The 26,309-nt window shown below is 35.9% G+C and overlaps 2 protein-coding genes and 1 long non-coding RNA gene across 8 annotated transcripts in view; 1 reads left to right on the forward strand and 2 right to left on the reverse strand.

The window, feature by feature from the left end:
• Positions 1 to 4,007, forward strand: part of LOC127976276 (SAM and SH3 domain-containing protein 1) — an 81,595-nt gene extending 77,588 nt beyond the window's left edge. For all 6 annotated transcript variants that reach the window (XM_052580583.1, XM_052580584.1, XM_052580585.1 and 3 more), the window contains 3 exons: positions 1,888 to 2,591; positions 3,574 to 3,705; positions 3,786 to 4,007. In XM_052580583.1, the coding sequence (XP_052436543.1) occupies positions 1,888 to 2,591; positions 3,574 to 3,705; positions 3,786 to 3,827 (878 nt within the window). In that variant the 3' untranslated portion in view covers positions 3,828 to 4,007. The remainder of the gene's footprint in view (positions 1 to 1,887; positions 2,592 to 3,573; positions 3,706 to 3,785) is intronic.
• A 4,157-nt stretch (positions 4,008 to 8,164) lies between these two features.
• Positions 8,165 to 12,964, reverse strand: LOC127976763 (uncharacterized). The gene is made up of 6 exons (XR_008157924.1): positions 12,817 to 12,964; positions 11,919 to 12,088; positions 10,679 to 10,824; positions 8,958 to 9,223; positions 8,575 to 8,723; positions 8,165 to 8,474 (listed from the first exon to the last, which is right to left on the reverse strand). It is a non-coding gene; the product is annotated as an uncharacterized LOC127976763 (long non-coding RNA).
• A 2,081-nt stretch (positions 12,965 to 15,045) lies between these two features.
• LOC127976494 (forkhead box protein O3) lies at positions 15,046 to 24,624 on the reverse strand. The gene is made up of 2 exons (XM_052580941.1): positions 23,184 to 24,624; positions 15,046 to 19,429 (listed from the first exon to the last, which is right to left on the reverse strand). Exons 1-2 carry the CDS (start codon positions 23,757 to 23,759, stop codon positions 18,059 to 18,061), a joined length of 1,947 nt encoding a protein of 648 aa, XP_052436901.1. The 5' UTR covers positions 23,760 to 24,624; the 3' UTR covers positions 15,046 to 18,058.
• Between the last annotated feature and the right edge of the window lie 1,685 nt (positions 24,625 to 26,309).

Genomic DNA, 26,309 nt, shown 5'->3' on the forward strand with positions numbered 1-26,309 from the left:
ACATTGCAAAATGTTCACGATGGTCCTAAAAACAGTGTTCAGTTCCTGAAGCAAAATATAATTTATGATTTTGGGATTATACTATATATGTATTAATATAGACTTATTTTATATTTCAAAGCATCATTATATTATTTAATATATATATATATATATATATATATATATATATATATATATATTATTCATTTATTTATTGTATTAAAATTAATTCATTCTATAGTTATTTTTTGCATTACGGTAATTTTGAGATTATTTTAAAAGAGGGACTGTGTTTAATTCTCGACATCTCGCAATCTTAAAAGTTCAGAATGGTCCTAAAAAGAGTGTTTGTTTTTCCTAAGAATAATATAACTCTGATTTTGGGATAATATATGACCCTGAAATGCTTTGACACGTTTTGTGAGATTAATCCAAAATGTCTTACATGTTCTTTGAAACTGTGGCTTTAAAAAGCCTACAGGGTCTGTGTACATGGATCCGAGGGAAACTCTTCTGACGGGTCGCAGGACTGTCGGTGGTTGAGCTCTGTCTGTGTCACTGACCAAGCTGTGGAATAAAACACTCTGAACCGCCTGCTTCTTCCTGTCTGCTCCTGTTCATTTCCATCCAGAACGTTCTGCTCTCTTGTAAACTAGATATTTCATCACTTTGCATAACATGCCAGTTTCTCTTTGCATGCAAAACTTTCCACAAGTTTACTGTATGATCTCTCTCAAATAAATGCACTACAGTTCGAGAAATATATATATATAGTACAATTTATTACAACATTACAAATGTTTTTACTGTTACTTTTGACGATTTAATGTGCCTATGCTGAATAAAAGTATTTATTTTTATTTTTTAAAGTGACACCAGACCTGGGCCGGGTTTTCCAATAATGATTGATCTTGGCGCTTAAGAACGTTTTCTACGAGTAATTTTACGATCGTTCGTTATTGTTTCACATGCGTTTTCCAACAATGCACGTAAAGCAATCGGACGTAGCTGTGCTTTAAGTGCTACTTAAGAGTCGCTGTCCGTTTGTCAAGTGCTGAAATTCGCTGAAAGTCACCTCATTGAATGGCTCTTAGTTGTAGTACACGATCGTTTATTGATGTTAACCTAATTCTGCGTTCCAGACAGACAACTTGGATATAATCACTGTAATACAATATTATATAATATTATAGTGTACAATATTATACTTACCTAATTAATAATATATAATATACTTTATATACTTACTGTATGTTAGGTAAAAAAATGGAATCCTGAATGCACTGTAAGTCACTTTGGATAAAAGCATCTGCTAAATGCATAAATTTATTTAGATTATTTATTTATATACAGTATATAGAAAGAGAGAGTGACACGTTATCTCGCGGTCTAATACAAAGCTGGTTTTCGTGCATTTCAGCAAGTAATTGACTTTTTTCCCCTCACGATTTGAAGCATTTCCTACATTACTTCTCTTAATTAGTTTTTTTTTTTCAGTCATAAAATTTTTTTCTGTCCCTTTTAATTATTTAATTTATAAAATAAATTAAGAAAATGAGGTATAAAGTGTACAATAAAGCACAATCAAATTCTTATATTATAATCACATTGCACTTAATGCGCTTTATGATTACTCCAGAGCACTTGTAGATCTACAATGATTTTCAAGTGCTACTTAAGTTACGATGCTTTTGGGAAACAGACCGTAATATTAAGCTCAGTCGTACGATCGTTTTTACGAACTTCTTAGCTTTGAAAGCTTTTGGGAAACTCAGCCCTGAATTTATGTGCATAATTAAAAATATCTATATTTCCAATTGTTTCGTTCCAAACACGTATAACTCATATTTTCCTGTGTGTTGCCGTCATGTTGAATCACATCTTCTTACATGAATCTTCTCGTAGGCAAAGGCAAAAAGACGTCTCATTTAAGCAGGTCCTCATCAGGCTTCGAGTCCAGCCATCTCTCCTCCCCTGAGTTTCCCATCACACCCCTCTGCCATTCCAGCAGGTTGAACCCACGATCCAAACAGGACGGTCCACGTCCACTGCAGATTGACTCCATCAAGAGTGTTCATCTGAGGAGAAACCATGGCGTGCTCAGAGGAAGATTCCTGAGTCGCAGCTGCGGTGCGCTTGATCAGCCGTCCACTCAAACTGAGCTGAGGAAACTTTACTTCTCACTAGAGGAACTTCATCTGCAAAGTCCTGAGAAAAAGCAGCCATACGACAGCACTGAGGAGAATCTTCTCACACCTTGCGAGTCTAAAGAGATTGGAAACAGAGCTCAGCCGTCCTCAGTGGAGTATGATGAGGTGCCTGTAGATGATGTTCCTCCAAGCACACAGCGCATGAAACCACCAGTTCCTCCAAAACCTCTTCCTCTGCTGGCATCGAAGGGTTTTGATGCTGGCTTCAGTAGAAAGGAGGTTCATACAAGCGTTTCTGAGTCAAACTCCTGTCCAGAAGTTCCCAGGATCTCCAAATCGCTCATTTACAGACCTGCAAAGAAAGTTCACACTGGAAAAACATCTAGCTTTGAGACTTTAGTGGAGGAAAAGTTGTGCTCGGATGGCATCGATCTCACAGAAGAGCCATATTCTGACAAGGTATGTCTGCCTTTTTTATTTTATTTTTTTACTTGATTTATTGGCATTGAAGATAAATGGTGTATGATGTCTTTGGTCTTTAGACTGAAAAATGTTAATTTTATTTTATTTTTTATCTGTACTTCATCAGAATGATAGAAAACTTGACTTTTGTGACACTTAGGAACACAAAAAAATAGAAACATGCATTAGATGGTCTTAAAAATAGTCACACTTTACATGGTCAAAAAGGACTGCCATAATAATGTAAAATATGAAAATAGAATCTGAAAAATAATTTTGGGGTGTAATAATGTTTATAAAACATCTGCAAAAAAATGTTTTATGTTTTTGTTTAGTAACTTAAACACCATAATTGTTTACTGTAATTAACTGTTATTCGAAAATAGGATTAAATATTTTTTCTGTGATTTTATATTATAAAAAAATAAATTATGAATATTGTCTAATACCATTAAATACACTAAAAATACAAAATATTAAAAAATATTACTAAATATATAGTAAAATCATTTCTTTAAAAGAAAAAAATACTATCAATGAATGGGGGAAAATAAAAATGACCAAAACAGAGCAATTTGGGGGGTAGAAGTTTTTGTGTCTGTCTAAATATATATAAAAAAACATATATTCTAAATATTGTATTTTAAATACTTGTGTTCCATTTTTACCAACACACTGTATTAACCGAAAATAATATTATACATTTATTTTTATAGAAATAAATGTTGAAAATAGTCTAATGGCTTTCCCTCAAAATGCAAAATGCTAAAGAATAAATATGCAGAATATAAAAATCTTTTTTTTTTTAAGTTATGCTTATTTTGTACCCTGTTGACTTCACCAAAGGGTTAAGTAAGATTGCAACAACATCACAAAAAAATAAAAACGCTCTATAGAAACTAGTTTTGCATGGCCAAAGATCAAATTTTATTCAGAAAAATGTCAAATCTAGTTAATATTCTTCATTTCTGTTTTTCAGCATGGCCGTTATGGAGTGCCGTTCTCTCTAGTCCAGAGATATTCTGAAGATCTGGACAAACCTTTGGGTGACATTGCCATTGTGATGGATCAGACGAGAGTCCATCAGCTTCTGAAGCAGCATCGTATAGCGGTGAGTTCATCTGCTGAAGACTCGCAGCATGATGTTCTGGACAAATGTGTCTGACTTTGACTTTATTTCATATCTCACAGATCCCACTGAGAAGTTTGTCCGAGATATGTGTGATTCCATAACGGATTTCAGAAGTGTGGGAGCAGCTTTACAGAGCGACAGATGATCGAAAGCACACTGAACTGATTCCTGATGAATCGGCTGAATGTTTTTCCAGCTTGCATTTGTCCTTACCTGACTTTTTCTGTCCTTTTAGGGTTTAGACAGCACTGTAGAAACTGAAATAGATTGACTTTCATGTGTGGCTGTGTTTAGAATGAAGTCACTGATGAGTGATTTGTTTTTGAACTGTAACGGTCTAAATGCAACAAATAAATTTGTTGTGTAATATGCTTTGGATATATTGGATAGACCAGAATTTTTATTTTTACATATTATTAATATTTGATATATATTACAAAATCTCCCCAAGCTAAAAAAAAGCATGTTTTCTGTACGCTGCATTGTCTTATATTTTTTGTTAACGTTCTGATTTCAAAGCATATTTATTTCCTTCTGTAATATAGAATTTTTTTCTTGTAACCTTTATCATAACTATTTTAATCTGTAACTTTCTGTTAAGAGATGTTGAAGGGTTCTGTTATTTTATGGACTAATGCAAGTTGGTGTGAATGAACTGTGATGGTTATAAATGGATTTTAAGAGACAAATGTGGTTTAAAAACTAGTAAAGTCAAAAGCCCTGATTCGTTTATTTCCATATAGTTTAGTCATTTGACTACATACAGTTCTAAGAATTAGCATGCATAATTTGCAAAGGCTAGAAATGTAAGATAATAGGTTGAAATTATAATATGTGACTCATTACAGTATGTAATGTAGCAGGGGTATATTTGTAGTTTACTTGGTTGACAGTGAATTCATAACACCGCTCAACCAATCAGAATCAAGGACTGGAACTGTCTGTTTCATAAAGCAAAAACATTGTATGGGTCAAAAAGATAGATTTTTCTTTTATGCCAAAAATCATTAGGATATTAAGTAAAGATCATGTTCCATGAAGATATTTTTTTAATTTCCTGTTGTAAATATATCAAAATGTGTATATATATATATGAATAATTCCGGTGAAAAAGCCTCCAAGTGCCATCTGAAATTTTCTTCTAAAATTAGCTTTGTTATTTTTTTAAATCAGGCTCCTGGTTTCTTTTCATTTCCATTAAAGTGAAAATAACTGGATATACATTAAATCATGCCTACACTTGCCATACCAGTAATAAAAATAAAGTCCATTGTCCATTCCCTCAATGCAGATTAAAAATATTTATAACATGTACAGATAGTGTTACTGTAATAAATCAAAGACAAGTTTATTCAAGGTAAAAAGAACAAGCACTGTGCATTGGCAGATACTACTGTAATATTTCAAATACATTTTACAGAATGTTAAAGCAGGGGCACATTTAGGTAACACATTTATTTACTATCAGCTTACTAAGATCCGCTGCAGGATAGACTGTCCTATTTAAAAATCATCATCCAAAAGCATCATGGGGATTGGAGTTTCACTTGTCGTTTTTGAATTTTTAAAGCACTGTTGAAGCGCAGATACTAATATAAAACATTTTAATATGAGTACAGTAGTTACCATGGTTAGCAGCACAACCATAGACAGTAAAAGAAACACAACAGTGGCGCTGTTTGCAAATACACTGGGTGACAAAAGTTGTTGTTCCCACGGTTGTGCCGCCAGGGGGCGCATTGAGACCAAAAATTAAATAAAAAAAATATCCCAGAACGTACTTCAGCAGTGATACCTGAAAAATGGGCACCTGCCTTTAAATTCTATGTAAAGTTATTTAAAATAATAATAATAATAAACTTTGAAAGTGGTGGATTAAAAACATAAAATAATCAGTTTTGGTATTCACATCTTGCCTTTCTATCACACGATGCAATTCTCGCGAGATTTGCCTGTCTGAGACGGTTACTTTAAGGTAGGGTCCTGAAAGCTTAATCGTATATTATAGTCCTCCAGGCCGGGGCAGTGCAATTATTCTTTGAAGTGCGTTTTGCTGATAAAGTGATGTAACTTTCAAATCAGCGAGTCTTTTTTAGAAGAGAAAGAGAAGCAACTCTGTTGCTACACATGGCGCTGGGCTTAAAGCATTGTATTCATTTATTACTGTGTTCGAAGACCTCTGATACAGATATACATGAAGATTCACACTGCGCGCGTGTGACCTACTGTGCACAGAATGTGTGTTTACAGTACAGAACATCCTCTGCTCTAAACCAAACTGTGTTTATTGCTCAGGTTGCGCGTGCAGTTGTGTCTTATGAATCATTAATGCTTGAAATTTCTATAAAATGATTCACAAGAACTAAATTATCAAATAAATATTGGATTATATAGTGGTTTGGGTCCAAATATAGAAATAACATTGGTTCTGAATGATTACCATATTCATGTACCATATCGTATTTAGGCTAACGTTACATAATGCATGCATGGTGCATGGATGGTAATAACTAATAAATGTGTTGATCTGTTCTGATGGGTCAAGGACAGGATTGCATTTTGTTTGAAATGTATAAAAAATTCATTAAAATGTAAAAGAAATGCAATAAGCTGAATTTTAGAGAGCTTTTTGCTAACTTAATTGCATCTTAATATGTTATTTAATTGTTGTTTTTAAAATATGCTTAAAATGTACTGCTGAATGGGCTGACAAGCATTCAACTAAAATACACTTCAATGTAATTTCTTTTGAAAATGTGTCAGGTATTAAATATATCTTTAATTCTGCATTTTTAATGATGAAATTGCAATTTATAAAATGTAAAATATATAAATTTAAATTAAAAATATAAATATAGTTCGAATCCACTGTGAGACACTAATGTATCCCTGAGCAAGACACTTAACCCCTAGTTGCTCCAGAGGCTTGCGACCTCTGACATATAGCATTTGTACGCTTTTGGATAAAAGCATCAGCTAAATGAATAAATTAATATAAATAAATATTAACTTATTTGCTTTTGTATGTTATTCAGTATCAAGTCTTTCTTCTTTCTAGCATGATTCAATATTATTAAAACATGATTTAAAACAAACTTTAATATATAATATGTAATATGCTGTTAAAATAGAATTTGAACACAAAAATGTATTATGAAGATTGTTGGTAACCAAACAGTCATTGGGGAATGTAAACATTTTTGGTTACTACAATTCTTCAAAATATATTCTCTTGTGCTCAATGATGAAAAAATTAAAACTATCCCTTTAAAGGTACAGGTTGTAGGCCTTGCCACTAGAGGGCGCACTACCAAAACAATAACAATCGCGTGGTTTGATGATGCTAAGAAAGAGCGTGGAATGATCAATCAGACGGAAAGATAAATCATGGATTTAACGCGAGTTCAACGATTTGCGCGAGTGGTTTATATACAAAGTCAATGCACAGACTTGATCAGACGCGTCCTCATGCAGGTCTAGAGATGGGATGCCCCGCGTTTGGCGTGTATGGCCCATAACACTAATTTTGTTGATCGTTATAATAGCATACGTTTTCTGTAGAAGTGAATCAAAACACCTCACCAGTCGAGTAAAACACAAGCGAGATCGGCATCTCTTTCTAGTTGAAGTTTGTCGCGAAGCTACTTCCGCATATGTCCATAACACTGTTGTCATCTTTTACTGTCTGTGGTGGTCATGTGGTTTCTACATCAGTAAAGGCGGTAAGGGTAACTAACGTCATTGACAGGCGACTGCACTGCCCTGTGTCACTGTTTAAAATGGGAATTTTCTCATGATTTACAAGTAGTTAGAGACATTAGACATTAGAAAACATTAGAGATATTGTTAGTAATCAGCGGGACAAAATATATAACACCAGCCTAGTGGTTTTTGCATATTTTACTGCAAATATCTTACAAATTGTACCTTTAGGTTGACTATTGTTTCATATGTATTAAATTGTCTGCAAGGAAAGATTTAAAAAAAATATACTTATACAATCTGAAGTTCACTTCAAGTCCATGTTCAATACAATTAAGCAAACTTTCACAAGAGTGTGCATAGTTTGATTTGCATATAGTAAACAGATTTATCAACTAAAAGACAGTTTCAACTTTTTCCTCTCAAGCTCACTGTAACAGCGTAATGTCTGCCCTGTCTTCTGTTCTCGTCCTGCATTCAAAAACACACAAGGACACAATCTTCCATGAGTTTGACAAGCTCAGAAGAAGGGAACTGCTCTGTGACATAACCCTCAACGTAGAAGACGTGCACTTCAAAGCACACAAGGCTCGTTTAGCAGTGAGCAGGGAATATTTCTCATTAATGTTCAACGCTGAAGATCAGGTAAGCCAGTCGGTGTAAAAGCTGGATGGTGTAAAACCTTCTCAACCTTCTTGACATGGCACAGATTCTGGACATCTGAGACTTGCTCAAAGACTTGGACACAAGAGGACCTTCAAAATGAAATTTCAACAGCAGAAAATGTGATGTTTACCGAGGGATATAGTGTTGATGAATGCATAAAGACAAAACGTAAAAGAGCGAGGCCGAAAAAGAGTCAACATTCTTTTCACTTTTACATTTAATACCATTGATACAGATTTTAATTTTATTTTTTATATTCTTTTCACAATGTTTAAGTAATTTTATTGTGTTTTTGACATTTTTATTATTAGTTTTTTTATATATATGCCTATATATGTTGACCTAAGCTTCTCTTCAGAGCCACGACACACATCCGCCACCTGAAATCAGACGTGTTTACTGAACATGTAGTCAAGAAACATGGAGAAATACACACAAACAAGCAAAAGAGACAAAAAACCATGAATGGTGTAGACAAACCTGCTCTTTCTTGTAAAGAAGTTGTTCCTGCTGTTGAAGAATTGGCTCATAAAACTGGAAATATTGCTGGAAGACACTCCGCTCATGATTCATTGCAGAAAAGTCAGTTCAGTCAAACACTCCTGGAGATGAGCGCTGGAGAACATCACCTAGAAAACACTCAGTGTTTATATAACAGTCCATTATTAATTATAAACCTATATCATAACCCCATACTCTTTAAAATAAATGTTCTTTATTGGCACAGAAATTTTTATTAAGAACCTTTAGCATCCATGGAACCTTTAAAGTGGAAAATGTTCTTTATGAAGAACTGTTCATTGAAAGGTGGTACTGTCTCTTTTGGGACCTTTATTTTTAGAAGAGTAGCATGAAATATTTACCTGTCCATCAATCTCACGCTCAACACCGCTGGATGAAATGCTCCTCAATCGACGTTTCCACAGTTCTTAATGACATGTGAAGTCATGTGAATCCCATGCATTTCAGAGAGGACTATTTTGTTGTTGTTCTTGTTGAGATGAAAATCAATATCCTAAATATAAGAGACTAGCTGTGGTGAAGTTTATTGGCTTTCTAATGACAGCCTGCAGAGAGAATCAGGCCCAGCGCCATGTTCCCACCGTGCTCTTTGATCTCCTCTGGGTTCCTGCAGGAGAAGAGGATGCTGGGTAACTGCAGGGAGCTATGTGTCATGCAGAGAGCGCTCTGATATCACTAGAGCATTATGGTGGTAAGACTTAAACATTTACAATGAATTTTCCTCAAAACTGCATCACTTATTTAGTTTGCAGTCATAAAGCATATTGATTTGATGATTGTACAGATCTTTCCTTTACAGATCCCAGTGTTTGTAAATAAAACCAGGTAAACATCAGTGTTATTTTAGTATACTATTAAAGTTGTTATTTTATTTTGAATTAGATTTTATTTTTATATTTGATACAGTTTTCATTTTTTGTTTAGTTTTTTTTTTTTTTTGTGCTTTTGTCAATTTTATTATTAGTTTTATATATATATATATATATATATATATATATATATATATATATATATATATATATATATATATATATATATATATATATAAGTTTGTTTTGTTCTTTTTATTTCAGGTTTATTATTTGTTCTTATTTCAGTTTAGATTTTATTTATTTCCAGTTATTAATTTTAGTGCTTCAACTTAAACATCATATATTATATAATTTATACATTTTATTCAAATATTGAATCAGCTTTATTTTTATGTAATGTTTACATTTTAATGTTCCTTTATTTTTTATTAATTTTGTTATGTACTTTTACCATTTTAATTAGTTTTTTCTTTTTAAATAACACTCGTTTAATTGCAGTTTTGTTTATTTCAGATTTAGTTTTTATTTCCACTTCATTTTAAAGGTTCGACTTAAACTTAACATACTATTATAATTTATAAATTATATGCTATTATAGTTTTAACTTTTACTGTTTTACATTTTATTTTAGTTTATTTTATGCTTTTGTCATTTTCATTTTGTCACATTCATTTTTCTTAAATAATACTATTTAGGATTAAACTGTTTTTATTTCCGTTTTAGTTTTTAGTTCAGTTTATTGTAGTCCATTAGTAATTTAATTTGGGTTATTTGTCCAGGCAACATATATCATTTTCGTTTAGCTTAATTAAATTGTTGTTTAGTATTAAGTGTTTAAATGGCAATGAGAAAAATATGAACACAATATGAATCCATGCTCTCAAGGAACATAAATGCAGAACACAGACTCTAAGATCAAACCTATTTTGTCACAAAATTGATTTTTTATTTATTTATTGCAAACCAGTAAATTTATTTTCCTGTCATTCGAACTTTAACTTCTTGCTGTGTCTAGGCTAAATGAGTGTGGTAGTTAGTTCCCAATCGATTAATTGTTTTCATAGGGATTTAAAATAAAATATTTGTTAATAAGTTTAAAGCCATGAAACAAACCAACCAGCAATGAAATCAAACAAACTAAATTTGATTTGAAACAAAAAAGTATTTAAGAATCCTCAAAAAGATACAAGACTTACAGTCACAGGCGCATCCTGTTTGCTATATGCTGGACAGGCCTGGTGATTCCTCACCTGAAAACTGGCCGGTTCTAGCAGCTCAGGAACAGAAAGGAAACTGGCTCCTCCTATCATGCTGTCACTCAAGAGAGGGAGGGCGTGGCTCATGTTTTCACTCACAGTCTGATAGGCCGAGAGGTTTCCAGCGTCGGAATGCCTCCCTTGTGAAAAGAGACATAAAGTACTATGTGAAAACAGGTCAATAATCTAATACTTATTTTCTGACATTTACTTAAGAACATCCAAGGTCATTATAGTTAACTAAAGCTAAACCTATATATATATATATATATATATATATATATATATATATATATATATATATATATATATATATATATATATATATATATATATAAATCTATGTTAACTGAAATAAAATATTTAAAAAGTTAAAATTATTTTATTGTAACAAGTTGTCAAAGTGACATTTCTTATTTTCATTTAGTAACTGTATGTACTAAACTAGCCAAAACAAATGTATTTTACTTTTAAATGTTTTATTTTATATTTATTTATTTTTATTTATATTTTCTACTAGTGCTGTCCAACGATTAATTTTATTGCGATTAATCGCATACCAAAGTTTTTTTGTGTACATTATATATGAGTGTGTACTGTGCATATTTATAATGTATATATAAATACACACACACATGCATGTATGTTAAATATTTTTTTATATATTAAATATATAAGTTATATGAATATAAATATATACATGCAAATACTTTAAAATATTTTCAAAATATATACCGTGTGTGTGTGTGTGTGATAGGCTACATAATACATACACAGTACACACACACACACACACACACACACACACACACACACACACACATATATATATATATATATATATATATATATATATATATATATATATATATATATATATATATATATATATATATTATGTTATTTAAAAAAATATAGGATGTGATCAATTGTGATTAATTGTTTGACGGCACTAATTTTTACAAATATTTTTACCTTAATGTCACTACTATTACTACTAATGTGTACTTTCTATTCAAATGTTAAGGACAATTAGGAAAAGTTATTATATATTATTATTATTATTAAATGTATTTTTTTTCCTAATGGTTTCACCACTGGATATTTCTTCATCTGTAAATTGAAATAAAAATAAAAAAAATCTAAAACTGAACATTTCGATTTCGATTTTTCAAAAACTCGTAACATCGTTGTCGTTGGCCCGAATACTGTGAGATCTGTAATTTAGCAGCACCTGATCATGTAGCGCACTGCGGTGTTAAAGCTCAGGAGGAGCACGTCCCTGTGGAGCCTCTGAACTTCTGGGCTCACAGAGAGTCAATCTGTCGCTGGATGTCCCACAATTCAGCCCCTTTGGACAAACATCAGAAGGTAAGAAACACTGGGCTGGACGCCACCCAATATCTGTAACAAGAATACAGCGCGTTCAAAAGATAGAAAAAAATTCGAAAACACAAAAGAACTTTAAAAGTGTCTCTACTGTCAAAACTTTTGCTACAATGTATCAGTGTTTGCGCAGTTGCTATAGAGACACAAGACGCGCGCAGACGCGTTTAAAATAATTGGCGGCAAATCACAGCTTTAGATCCAAACACAGGCGAGTTCACATTAATAGGCGCAAGAAATTACATATCATAGGTTAAAATACAATTAAGGGCTGTCAGAATAAATTAATTGTTTTATTTTAGTTTGGATTGGTGCTTAATGATCACAGAAATTCCAGTGGCATTCCTTTAGACACTTTTATTATTATTAACACACACACAAAAAAACATGACTGTCGTGAAATTTAGCAGTGTAAATGTCGCACTGTTACATTTATACAGCAAGTGAAGGCATTTGAACCCTTCCACGCCTGCTCTTTGAACCTGCAGAGGGCGATGAAAACTCACTCAAGTGACTTTATTTTATTGTGCCGACACAAGGCAAAGAGGACAGACCTGTCTCAAAGCAAAATGTATACCTTAAGTCGTCATAAAGATCTTTTTTCATTAGTTATGTTTCACATAAAAGAGTTCTTATACTGATCTTATAAAATGCAAGACCTCAAACATCTTATTTTAACCGAGGTAGTCAAGTCTTTGGGTGAGAATATGCCGGAAACCAAATATATATATTTTTAAAATACTCACCTTAAACATATACAGCGATGAACTTTTCAATCAAACGATATTCAATGTAAAAGTCAATCATTTAGATCCATCTTCTCGGGATTTAAATAGCTCAACATTCCAAGTTGACTTGGATACAGAAGCACCGATTGGTTCGTGGCAAAAGCAGCCGATAGCCAATCAGAGGTCCTCACCAAGGTGCTGTCCCACCAATGAGTGCACAAGGACACGGGGCACATTTTACAGCTATTGTCCCTAGGGGGTTGTTTTCCTCCCTGCAGAGAGCAGTAAAACATTATGAATGATTTTCTTAACACAATCAATCCCACTGATTGTACGGCGCATATGAATGAGTGCGTGATTGCTACGTGTGCATGAATAAACAATAATTTTGGAGAAATATCAGCCATCGAACACAACTACAAGGACTCCGTCTGAGTTAACATTTCATACATTTTCATAAGACACGTCTCATTGGTAACCATAGACAACCTGGACGCCCTTCACAAACTAGGACAAGAAAAGACTTGGTAAAGGTTCGAAGTCTCTTTGGGCCATCACAGACTTGGTCAGTTTGGGAAAGTGGTTAGAAGCCATGTGATAAAACAAAACTTATAGTCTGATGAGACTGAACCCTAACACACGTATCATTTTCACTGTCAAGAACCGTAATGGCAACATCATGCTCTGTAGTTATGTTTAAAGTGACAAAACAAGTATAGCAGGAAGAAAAAGAGGTATGTTAGTGATGTTTAAGCAAATATGAGCTGAAAAAACAAAGATAACTTTATGGCCTATTAAACATGCTTAAAAATATAATATTTTAAGCCACATCACTTGTGGAGTATTTATAGAACCCTGTTCTGTTTTTAAAAGTGTATTTTAGATGAAGGATGGCTTGGAGAGTAAACGGTTTTCATTCAATTAAGTCTGTGCATTCATTAACCACATAAAACTGTGCCACTTAAATCAAATAAATGAGAGGATTTTTGCCAACTGACTATTAGACCTCATTGCATATTGTTTGCAATTATGCAAACAATGGTTTAAAAGCATTAAATTTTCCAAAAAGGTAAACACTGTGAAAAAGAACATCATTTTTCGTATTTGGTTTAATGAAATGGGTTTATGCAGTTTAAGTTTCAAAAAACACATTATTTTCCAAATACAGTACATTATTATTTCTCCTCTATGCCCCACCTTTGTGGATTTGTACAAAGCTCATCATTCTGAAAAGCGAGGTGTGCTCTGATTGGCCAGCTATCCAGTGTGTTGTGATTGGCTGAAGTGTGTGGCGGAAAAGCCCTTACTATACTGTGATGCCTTGTGTCCCCGAGCACTGAGACAAAAACATTAAAACCCATTATAAATGAGGCATTTGTTGCATTCAGTGGGGACATAATTACTGATTACAATGACAATATACCGTCTTCTTCCCCATTGTGTTGACTCGCGCTGCATAAACATAAAACCACGTCTGCATTTGTGATCGGAGAACCAACAAACAACAAATGCTACTCTATACTGCAAGTTAGAATGAGCCGTTTTAGGTAAACATGGCTGACTCTTAACTTTTACAGAGATTATCTATTTGGATTTGAGACTTTAGTCTTTGCAACTTTACAAAAATGCTTTATGCACCAAGAGCTTGTAACACTCCAAAGAGAAAGGAGAAGTTGAAATCACTTCTTATGACCCCTTTAAAGGAAAATCACTTAAAAAAAATAAATAAATAAAAATTGCTGTAGTGTACTCATCCTCAGGTCATCCAAGATGTTGAGTAAATTATAAATGTAGCATTCCTTCACTTGCTAAACAATGGATCCTCTGCAGTGAATGGGTGCCGTCAGAATGTCCAGACAGTTGTTAAAAACATCATGATAATCCACACCATTCCAGACCATCAGTTGACATCATGTGAAGAAAAAGCTGCATGTTTATAAAAAGCCAATCTTCAACCATTTTTAACTTCAAACCTTTGCTTCCAGCTAAAATATGAGTCCATAATTTATAACGTTGCTCCCTCCAGTGCAAAAGTTATCAGTAGATTATTGTGATGTTTTTATCAGCCATTCAGGCACTTATTCTGATGGCACCCATTCACTGCAGAGGATCCACTGGTGAGCAAGTGATTTAATGCTAAATTTCTACAAATCTGTTCCAATGAAGAAACACCCTAAAGTAAATTTGGTGAACGATATATAACTTGCTTATTTTACAACAAATTAAAATAAGGACTACAGAAACGCATTGTGTTGTACAAGCTTTATTTACATGCACCTTGCCTTGCACTACCTGGTTTACATTATCCAAAATTGAAATACACCGGTAAAGTCAAGCAAACACTGAGTGGATAGTAACTAACAGCCAATTGAGGTGAAAGGTGGTACACACGCAGATTACGTTCTCCATTTGTTAATTCCCTCTTTACAATTAAACTTCAAAATGAATGAAGATTGTAGCAGTTCTTTTGAGAAGTACAACTATCCTACCCAAAACAACATGAAAAATATCAGAATTAAAAGCATGTGAAGGAAGCAAATTATGATGCTGAAAATGTATTACACAATTTAAAACTAAACATAACACAATCAACTTTTTATAGTCACCTTAAATTCTGTGACTCCAGCTGATTATAAAAAGCAGATTATAAAAAATCAGTGCTTAAGAAGCTTATTAACATTTTGGATGTGAAGCTGAACTTAAGAAAAGGTACATTCAACTGATGTTAAAACAACATTTTGTGTAACTACTGAACATCTGCAAGATGTCCCTGAATGGCACTACTATATCATCAAACGGAGTAGTTGCATTATTTCTCATCAGCCTTGAATTTGGATGTCTGGCATGTTCAAGCTCACCAATGAAATACAGTACATCATAGGTGCTTTGTCAAAAAGCTTATCCGTACAGGCTTTAAAACTACAATGTGGCTGCCTTTCATTTTAAAACTATTAGGATGCTTAAAGCACACTGGCATCACAACTGATACGCACTTTCTATTAGCACCAGCCATTGTGTAGATATATACACATAAATGCTAAGAATGTGACATGTGATCCGTATGAACTGACCAGACACAATTTCACTTAGCACCAAATGCTCTTAGCTTAATTTTTTTCCCCTGCTACAAATTCACAAACATCTAGTGGTCCTTAATTAGCACTCCAGAATTTGTTACGGTTAATATACCTTATCTCTAGAATGAATCCAACATTTATGTGCATAGAGACACACACATACATATTAAGTGCACAGCACATATACACATAAGCACTACGGGCCTCATTCATGAACAAGCACAACAGAAATTAATGGTTTGCAGAGAATTTTGTAAAGCCATTCTTGTGTGTATGGTTGCATGCATGTCAATGTACAGTAAATGCACAAAAACACTAAATAGAATCAAATGCAACCATTTAAGAACTGTTTAAAGAAGTGTAAATTGTTCATAAAACCATTGATTTTACAAACAATTTATACAGAAATGACATCATGAATGAGGTCCTGCGTGTGTGTGTTTGTGTGTATACAAACAGAAATACAAATATATAGCTCATAATCTACTAGTTGATGGTTTACTTCATAAATGAACACAGTTTAGAGGTGACGGAGATTCTCATGTTCAAGAATTCTGAGAAAGATAAATGCACAGGTTGTGTTAGGAAATCCATGGGAAACACTGACAAGTTAGTTTCATACAGCAGAACACTAAATATATAGCTTATCATCATATCATAGTTCACTTTTCTGTAAAAGGAGTCAAGGATACATCATGTTCACTGGTTTCACAAAAACACAACATCTTCCCTTTTTCATTTTCACAAAAAAAAAACAAAAAAAAAAAAAGTTGGAGAAAAAGATGGATTTTCCATGGCCATTTTTTTTTCGGACAACAGAAACATTCTCAAATGGTTTATGTTGTAAAGAGGCCATTTCTTTAATTGTCCTGAGGACTAGTTTGGCAAAAGGCTAGTATTTTGTTTCGAGGACTAGAAATCTATTAATCTCAATCACAATTACAAGAAACTACAACAACCTAAGGGCACCTACAGACTAGAGTTTACTTGATTTCAGTGGGGATAAAGTATTACAATGACGAAGAAAATACAAAGGATTTGCCAATGTGACTACCATAAATTGACAATATTTTAACTGTATGCAGTGCAATCTGTCATAAGTACCTGTTGACTAGTGGGAACTCGAGTTCTTGTTTGGTTTTCAAACTGACCCAACTTTTTCCACCCTCCCAAATGCTTTCATAAGAGATTCTTATGGTGTAGGCACCCTCATATGCAGTGGTGGGTTTTAGGGGTTTCGTTTTCTAGATTAACCAAAGGAGGTTCACTTGTGAATCTTCCCTCTATGATCCTCCATATAGGTACCAGCTGACCAATAAATATTCAAGGCTCTCAGTTGGTGTTCTGACTGAGCGACTCTTTTCACATTCCCAATTGCTGTAATGACAGATTTCTCTAGTTTGTAGCCACCCTTGTATGCAGAGGTGGATTTGGGAAATGTTTTTATTCTAGATGAACCAAGGAAAGTTAAATTGCCCATGCTTTTATATATAGAAAACCTTCACTCTATGATCATCCACTTGTCGTAGGTACCAGTTAACCAATCACTTCTTGAGAAAACTGACTTCCACGTACCCAAATGATTTTGAGTTGGTTTTTCTAGTGTGTAGGCACCTTTTTGTATGCAATGGTGGGTTATGGGGATTTTATATTCTAAGTAGACTATTTAGACAACCTTCTCTCCACAGTGCTCCATTTGTCATAGAGACCACTTTACTAATGAGTATTTAAGATTTCTGGTTGGCTTTCAAACTGACTCCACTCTTTCCACACTCCTAAATGCTTTCAAATTTTGTAGTTTTAGATGAACTGAGGGAAGTACTGTTGGCCAAGCCTTCATGTACGCATAAACAAACTAACCTCTACAATACTCCACTTAGCATATTCCAGCAGATTCAGTTCAATACCTAGTCATTGGCATTTAGAATAACCTGCAAGCATTTCAAGGTTAAATTTGTTAAAACTCTTCACAATGTCCATAAAGCCAGCCTCAATCATGACGATTCAGAACATACATCCACAAAACTACAACACTGACTGGGTAACTCATTGACACTGACTCAAACTCATTCCAACAGATGTCAAATAGCTTTTCTACAGCATAATGTACAGTTGCTTTACAGTGGACAGTTGGCTCAAATGCAGAGTTCGGCCTCTTCATTACATTCCTGGGCCTGGCTGCATCAACCTGGCACCCAGCTTTGTGAGGAGGTTCGTTTGGAAGTGGAGAAGCTCCCTGAAGTCAGGTTAGCATTCTGAGAAGAGATGAGATGCGAATCGAAGCTGAACTCCAGGCCCTCTGCATCCATCAGATCGTTGCGGGTGATGGTGTCCATGTCGCAATCGAAACTGCCACTTAACACCTCAAGATCCAAGTCAGATGGGAATTGGTCCTGAGACACCGACTGGATGGAGGTCACGCTGCCGTTGAGACCTGCCAACAACGAATCAGACGAGTTGAGCTGCATAGATGTGCTTCTGAAGGGAGACTGTTGGAGATGTTGCTTCATCAAGCTTTGGTAGTCTGACTCACTGCTCGAGACACAGTTCATCCGCCATCCAGATGGCGACACCTTCTTGAGCCCCACTTGTCCTACAGGCCCAGCCTGGTTGGACATCATAGGGTCATTACGCAGCAACAGGACACTGCGACGGGCATTCTGGGAGGAAAGGGAGGCACTGGCTTGTGACATAAGTGGATCAGATTGGGTAAGAAGGACATCGCTGCGATTGTTGGACTCTGAGCTAAGCAAGTCCTGAAGACTTTGATCGCTAAAGAGGGAACCGCAGGAGAACGTGGCCTGCTTGTTTTCCTGGATTGTTTGCATTGGAGATTGCCTCAGGCCAGTGACGGATGGAGGGCTAAACATGGAGTTTGTGCCATAGCTGCCAGAGGGAATTGCCAGACTGCTCCCAGAGCAGCTGAAGGTAAACACCGGGCTTCCCTGTAGGTTGGACCCACTCTCGTCTTTGCCTGGAGATTGGGAAGCTGTCAGGCTGATGTTATCTAGAAGGTCATCCATTAGGTTGTCGGAGAGGCCATCATTAAGGTTCATGGTTCCTGCAAGATCAGCTAGACGGGGTAGTTCTATTAGTCCAGTGGATGGAGACATACTACTAGGGCTCGAGTACAGCATGGGCGACAGGGGGGAGTCATCATCTGGAACTTCATCCACCTCAAGGTTGGCCAGAATTGGGGAAAGGCGTCCGCTTAGGGTGCTGGCATTAGAATTAGTGCGGGAACGGAAATCCGTCCAAGCGTCAAGCTCGTCGCTACTGCGGGAGGTCGGGCTGCCGGTCCATTTGGACAGGCTGGAGGAACTCTCAGAGCTTCCGTCCTGAGTGGCCTGAAGAGCAGCCTTCTTCTTTGTGGCACGGCCACGGGCGCTCTTGATGAGCTTATTACTGTTGTCCATTGAAACAGCACGTCTTCGTGGGGCTTTACCCCCTTTTCCGCCATCAGGGTTAACCATCCACCATGAACTTTTTCCTGTTCCTTCATTTTGGACCCGGACAAAGCGACTGTGGAGTGACAGGTTATGTCGTATTGAGTTCTGCAAAAAGAGAAAAGTAGATAATGAGCGGTGCATCATAAGACATGCTTGAAATAATGCCCTCATGTTCAAGCAAAATAATCTTGAACTTACTGAATACTGAGTGACGGACAATGCCACTCTGACTTGATTGTTTTAAACAGAGATAGAAGGGTCATGTGACCCCTCTGACCAATAGAGTCCATTTGTGTAGGTCAAGAATTTAAAGCCTAGGTCTTCAACCCCTGCAGCTGGGTACCACTGTCCTGTAGGGCTGTACGATAAATCGCATGCAATATTTAATGTGCATCTTGTCAGTAAAGCAGATTCTGTAATCAACGGTAAATCTCCATCACCTGCGCGCTTTCACATGGAACAGAAATAACTACACAGAGGCATTGTTCACTGACAAGCTAGGCAAAACATGCACAAAATTATTGTGTTTTTGCGCAGCTTGTCAGTGAGCAACGGCTCTGTGTAGTTAATTCTGCTCCATTTGAAAGCACCAAGCTGATGGAGATTTACAGGACCGGCTTTACTGACAAGATGAGCATTAAATATTGCATGCGATTTATCGTGCAGCAATACATTTCCAACCCGCTTCCGCGCACCTGCTTGTGTTTTTTCAAGTGATCCTTACGAAGACCATGATCAGCTGATTAGTTAAAAAGGATATAAACTAAGGATGCCCCTTAAAAGTCGACTAATCGTTAGTAAACTAAATGAGCTTTCTGCCGTCTCAGTCTGTAAACTTGAGCGTAGGCCTATATTAGACATCGCGCAATATATGTAACATGACCTCAATAATTTTTGGTGAAAATATATCGGCCATTATATTTACTTAAAAATTTATTACACCATGTTTTGTACATTCTACTTTTGCAGCTTCTCGTACATAACGGTGTAGTTGTGAGGAGCTTGTTTTAAACTTATTTAAAACATGCTTTTTTTTTTACCATTTATTAAGGTTTTTAAGGTATCTAATATTTGGATACTTAATTTCCAAGATTTAAATATTTTCAAATATTAAAAGTTAGTAGTCATTTGAAAGTGTGTAGGCCTTCTTGCATTTTATGCGGTTACATTATGATTTTGGCATAAAATGATCTTTAAAATGACAAAAATATTGAATATCGCAATTATTTCTGGGGCATTGAGGTTTGCAATCAAAAAGCCTGTGCTGAATTTCAACTAAATTTGCATAACACTATTAAAGTATACAATTTTCCAAAGCACATTTATAGAAAAAAAAAAAGTACTGTTCTCATTTGAATTTCTCACACACTGTTCAAATTGGTCTGGTCTCTGTGGTCAAAACCAATCTACAAGTAAATCAACCCATTCTACGCTGTCCGTTGGGCTGTGCAGATAATTGGTCTGTGCTCTTAAATTCAGCTTGGTAACTGAGTGTTTGGTTTTTGGCATTTCACGTTTGCAACAGAAAACAGGCAATATTAGGCACACCAGTGTAATCACTAATGAAACATCCCATTTGGTGACCAGGATTTTCTTATGATAATACTACCCCATAATACTAGTCAACACAACCATCTAAAATTTTTCCTACTGCAGAGAAATCTGAAAGATTCATGGAGACTTCCTCAATCGTGTACAAAGTTTAAGAGTGCAGTGCAGTGAAGCTGAATTAATGTGGACTGCAGCACAGAAGGTTCCGCAATCCATAATGCAGCATAAAGGGATGTGAAAAAAATTCACGAGCGAGACATGGTTTTCCTCTTTGATGAATAGTCAAGCAGAGTCTAAAAATGGGGTGAATTTACCAAATGCAGTGTCTGCTACGTCTTGTAGAAAGCTGGACTTAACGTTGCTCAACACTGTCCATATCCTTTGAACCTCTCAAAGAGTGAATGGGCTGACCTCATAACACTTCACTTCCATTAATGCCTTTGCTTCAAGCCTATTACTGGATTTAATCAAAAACAGAACTTTCTACTCTCTAAGAAGTTTCCCAACTCATTCTTGAAGCAGCTTTCAATTTTTTGCTTTGTTAAACTGGCTAAATCAATTGAAGGGACTGAGAATCTAATTTAAGACACATTCATTAGATCGTTTGTTGACATGCATAGCTACATCATTACCAACTAGACTTCCAATAAGAGCAATATCTTCAATGACAAATTCAACCAGGGTTCAAACCAGTTTTAATATTTAATTTATTCATGTTTGCTCTTTCTGCAATTACAATAGCAATTGCAACTGAAGAGCATATTTTTGACATATGTTCTTTATGTTTATTATATCCTAATGTTTTTGAGTCCAAAACCTAGGTTTGATCTCAATAGTTTTCATTAGATTCATATAATTTGCATTAGTAAACCACTGAATTAAATAAAGAGTCAGATTATGTGAATGTAGCACTGCAAATCATTTTAAAGATTGTGTGGTGCTGCTTTCTATTGAATTAAATCTACACAGGACCATGAAAATAACTATAATAGATGGAAAGAGGGGCTGAAATCATCTGAAAGCCATGATGCAGTCCCTTTTGAGCAAAGCACCACTCAGAACAGCACTGGAGCGCCGCCAGTTTGCACAAAATGCTGTCTCTCGGAGTCAAACACCAAAGCTCTTCACACGTTGCTACACACTGACCTACATAGTTTCCAGTCAGCTGATTGCTTCTTATGCTGTAGCCGAGAGCCAATCAGAAGTGGAGGTGGGGACAAAACAGCCAATAGCAACCATGACAGTGACGATATGCCCATGGTTTCTCTTTTTTTGCCTCCTTCAGGGGCAGGCAGATGCAAACGCTCTGCAGGATGGCTTTATCTGCACTGAGTACGGCTGACTGTTTCTACAATCTCATGACAGAATCACCAATGTCTATTTTAGCATACACACAGGATTTAAACAATCAATTTGACATTTAACCTCGATGTTACTGTGGACTGCTATCATTATGATCTGCAAAACATACACTGACTCTTACATTTCTCAATGATTATGCAAAAAGGGCAAAAGTTAATCAAATTAATTTCAATATTAAACAACAAATTATAAATTCATTATTCTATTTAACTATTTAATACTGGAACGCTGCTTTTACACAATCTGTGATTTTAACGGCTTGTTCGGAAAGGTACCAAATCATCTTTTTACATCTATTAGCAGCACAGCAGCCTTACATCTGCAGGATTGCACAGGGATTTCCTGAGGTTTTTCTCTAATTCAAATCCAGCTATAACGAGAGCATTCATTAGACTTGATTCCATGTTGGATAAATTGGTTTTCCAGGCCAAGCTAATCCCTCGAATCAAACAGGGATGAGAGAAGCGAGCATATAAAAGCCCTATATTGTTGGGAGTTTATTTTCAATGAAAAAGGTGCGATCATATTGATAATACAAAGAGTGATTCGTGAAAATGTTTTAGATATTGCTACAGTACATGCATTCTTTTGATAATGCTTCAGTACTTTGAGGAAATTATGAAGAAAGCAGGAGCATTTAAAAGCTTTTTATCAGGGCACTTTCAAGAGTTTATCTGCTGCATTACGCCCTTTGGCTTGACCACAACAGCATGCACTTTATCAGCAAACCACACATTTTCAGCATTTGTGTGGCACCCTGTAAGAATATAAGCACCGATATGGGGGGTAAATTCTAGGGACACTTTTTGCTATTGAAATGTCCCAATGAAACTGAATTCACCCTATTAGCTGCAACAAAATGGATTTCAAGAACATTAACAGTCGCTGATCTGCACGTAAAGCAAGACAAGGTTAAAAACCAGCCCGTCTCTTTGACCTGACGTACCTTCCATCCTGCAGAGCTGTTGCTGTCACCTTTGTCCTTGAAGTATGCCACATTCCGGACCATCCAATCATAAATCTGGGCCAATGTCAGCCGTTTCTCGGGCGAGCTCTCGATGGCTTGTGTGATGAGGTCCGCGTAGGAATAGTTTCCCCAGGCGTTCCTGCGGGCAGAGGATTTTCTGGGCTGCTGAGGAATCAGACCGTTGATGCTGGAGTCGTTGCATGCGGGCAGAGCATTTTGGGAAGATAGAGGAGAGCCGTAGGAGTCTTTATCACTGATGGCAGCACTGGTTTCTATAGCAGGAGTAGCAGCAGGAGCCTGGTTTCCTTCTGTCACACTGACGGGATTTGATGCGCCTGTAATGCCACTAGATGCTTGTGCATCATCGTCAGTGCCATTTTCATCCACCTCTTCCTCAGGAATGATTCCCACATCTGCTGGTTCTGCTTTCTCACCATTAGAATCCGGTCTGGGCAGAGGCCAGGTGCAGGACCTGGGCCTTTTTTGGGGCTCAAAATCAGGGTCTATGTCGACATCCACGTCCACAGCCAAGGGCTTATCTATCTCCTCTGCCATATTTCCCGGACTCCTTCAAATGAATGATGTATGGACGGCTTTTCTGAACACAACAGCAGCAGTGGCCTCGTGCATGCCATCTAGAGTCCACATTTCATGCGGGACACTTCAGGAATCGAACTGATATCGTGAGATGTTCAGGAATATTTCCAAATGCGCTCATGGCCACTTCCAGCACACCGAAGGATTCGTTCATGAATCTCGCTCGTTTTTGATTAGTTCTAAGCATTAAATAAACGACAAAATGAGCGAAAATGTCCCCATTCGACTCGTTTAATGAAGCTTCCGTGGTTTAAAAGCATCAAGAATGGAACATAGCGGACGGTCGGATTTGTAACATTGTTGCACGACGTCCCACTGCGAATGTGTTACATTGTAACATTACATCATAATGCGAATGTTACATTGTTTCAGAACGCAGCTGCCGCCTTTTAAAATCGCTGCTTGGAAGCCATCAGAAGGGCTGTACGTACGCGAAAGTGTCCTCAAACGATCAAGCCATACCTCCACAGCCTTCCCGCTGCAAATCAGCACGAATGAGTCCTAACACACACAGGATTTCCCCCAATAAACTTCCATGATCCCTCTTCCATGTCGGAGCAGGACGTTGCGTCCCGCCGCTTCCCGGGCGATCCAGCACTGCTGCTCCGCTACAAACAGCAGAGAAGAACAGCAACACAAAGATCATGCGCCCCCTGGAGCCAGACAGAGGAACTGCTTCTTAAAGGGCCGGAGAGCAGCACACTGGAGCTCACCATCCCCACCACTGCCACACACGTCTTCTTCACATTACACAGATATGCCATCGCAAGAGCTATTCTCTTTAATGTTCGACTCCCTCGAACATACATGAGCTACATTTTTATATTCTTTTAAATATATATACTATCATTTCTTCATAGGTCCTGTTGGTATCTGCTGTAATAGGTTTATTTTTTATTAAATTGTATAGATTAAAATAAATGTTTTTATTATTGTAATTATTATTTAAAAAATATTACAGCATCATTACTGTATCATTATTAAATTAGGCATATTGTTATTCTTTTTTATGTGACCTGCTTTTATCCAGCTATGAATGCAATCTTTATCTCATAGAAGTGTAATTGTTATTTTTTTATTTGATTTATTTTACTTATTTTTAAAGTTCTACTTATTTCTTTATTTTTTAGTAGAGGCATTTTTTAATTAAGGATTTATATATATATATATATATATATATATATATATATATATATATATATATATATATATATATATATATATATATATATATATATATATATATTAATAGGAATATTAAATAAAAATAACTCTGAGAACAATAAAATAAAATAGTGTAGAAAAGTAACTTTACTCTGACAGATTTGTGGCATCACTCATGAACAATGTCTGCTACAGACAAGATACCCGCCACAATGTAATACATAAAATTTAGGGTTTGAACAAATTCTTCATCCTAAGTATGAGATTGATTTAGCAAAGGTCCGAACATGTCTCCTTCATTATACTTAAATATGCATGACTAATATTCTCATATTATGTCTTGGACACAAATAATGATGAATAAACCATGTAAACCTACCTGTAAACAGAAGCACTAGAGAAAGCTTCAGAACAATCAGACATCAATAAAAGTTCAAATAATTTTAATGCAAACAATTTTAAGGTTGCATATCAGCTATCTGACAACTATAGGTTGTCAATAAAATATTCCACAAACAATTTAAATAACCAGAAAGGCAGCCTGATTTCAAAATACATCTTTGGCAGATCCACATCCTTCCAACAAAACAACTTATAATTCAAGACCAAACCTCAAAAAGAGGCTAGTCTGTCGTTCATGTTTGCATGTTCGTTTATAAAGTGGAGCATTATTCCATATTAAAATACAATCCTCACCAAATCAAAATGGAGTTGATCCCAGAACCTCATGAGAGGCTGAGTCTTATGATAGTTGAGATGGCCACTGTATATGGAGTTAGTAATGATAAAAGCTACTTAGAGCTCCGATCTCCTGCAACCCAGTACTCCTCTGTTTGCATCTCAGTAAGGCGAGATATTGTCCTCTGGAAGGCGAACACCTCCTCTTCTCCTGTAAAGATCGCCAGTGAGCTGCCTGTATCCTGATGCATTAAAAGAGAAAATCAAATCACTGCCACCCATCAATGTGAAGAGATCATCAACACACCAAGGATAAAAATCTAAACATTTTTAAAGTTATAGTTAACCTAAAAACTGACTCCCCCTCAGATCATCCAAGATGCAGATGAGTTTGTTTTCAATAAAGAAAGCAATATTATGGATTATGGACTTGTATTTTAGCCAGAGGCAACAGTCTGAAGTTAAAAAACAAAGTTTTTGGCTTAATAACAAGATTGTAACTGATGGACTGGAGTGGAGTGGTGTGGATAACTTGTGTATTATTGTGATATTTTTTATCAACTGATTGGACTCATTCTGATGGCACCCATTCACTGCAGGGCATCCATTGCTGAGCAAGTGATGCAATGCTACATTTCTCCGAAACAGTTCTGAGGAGCAACAAAC

This window comes from Carassius gibelio, chromosome B17 (genome assembly GCF_023724105.1).
Source record: "Carassius gibelio isolate Cgi1373 ecotype wild population from Czech Republic chromosome B17, carGib1.2-hapl.c, whole genome shotgun sequence".
Taxonomy (NCBI): domain Eukaryota; kingdom Metazoa; phylum Chordata; class Actinopteri; order Cypriniformes; family Cyprinidae; genus Carassius; species Carassius gibelio.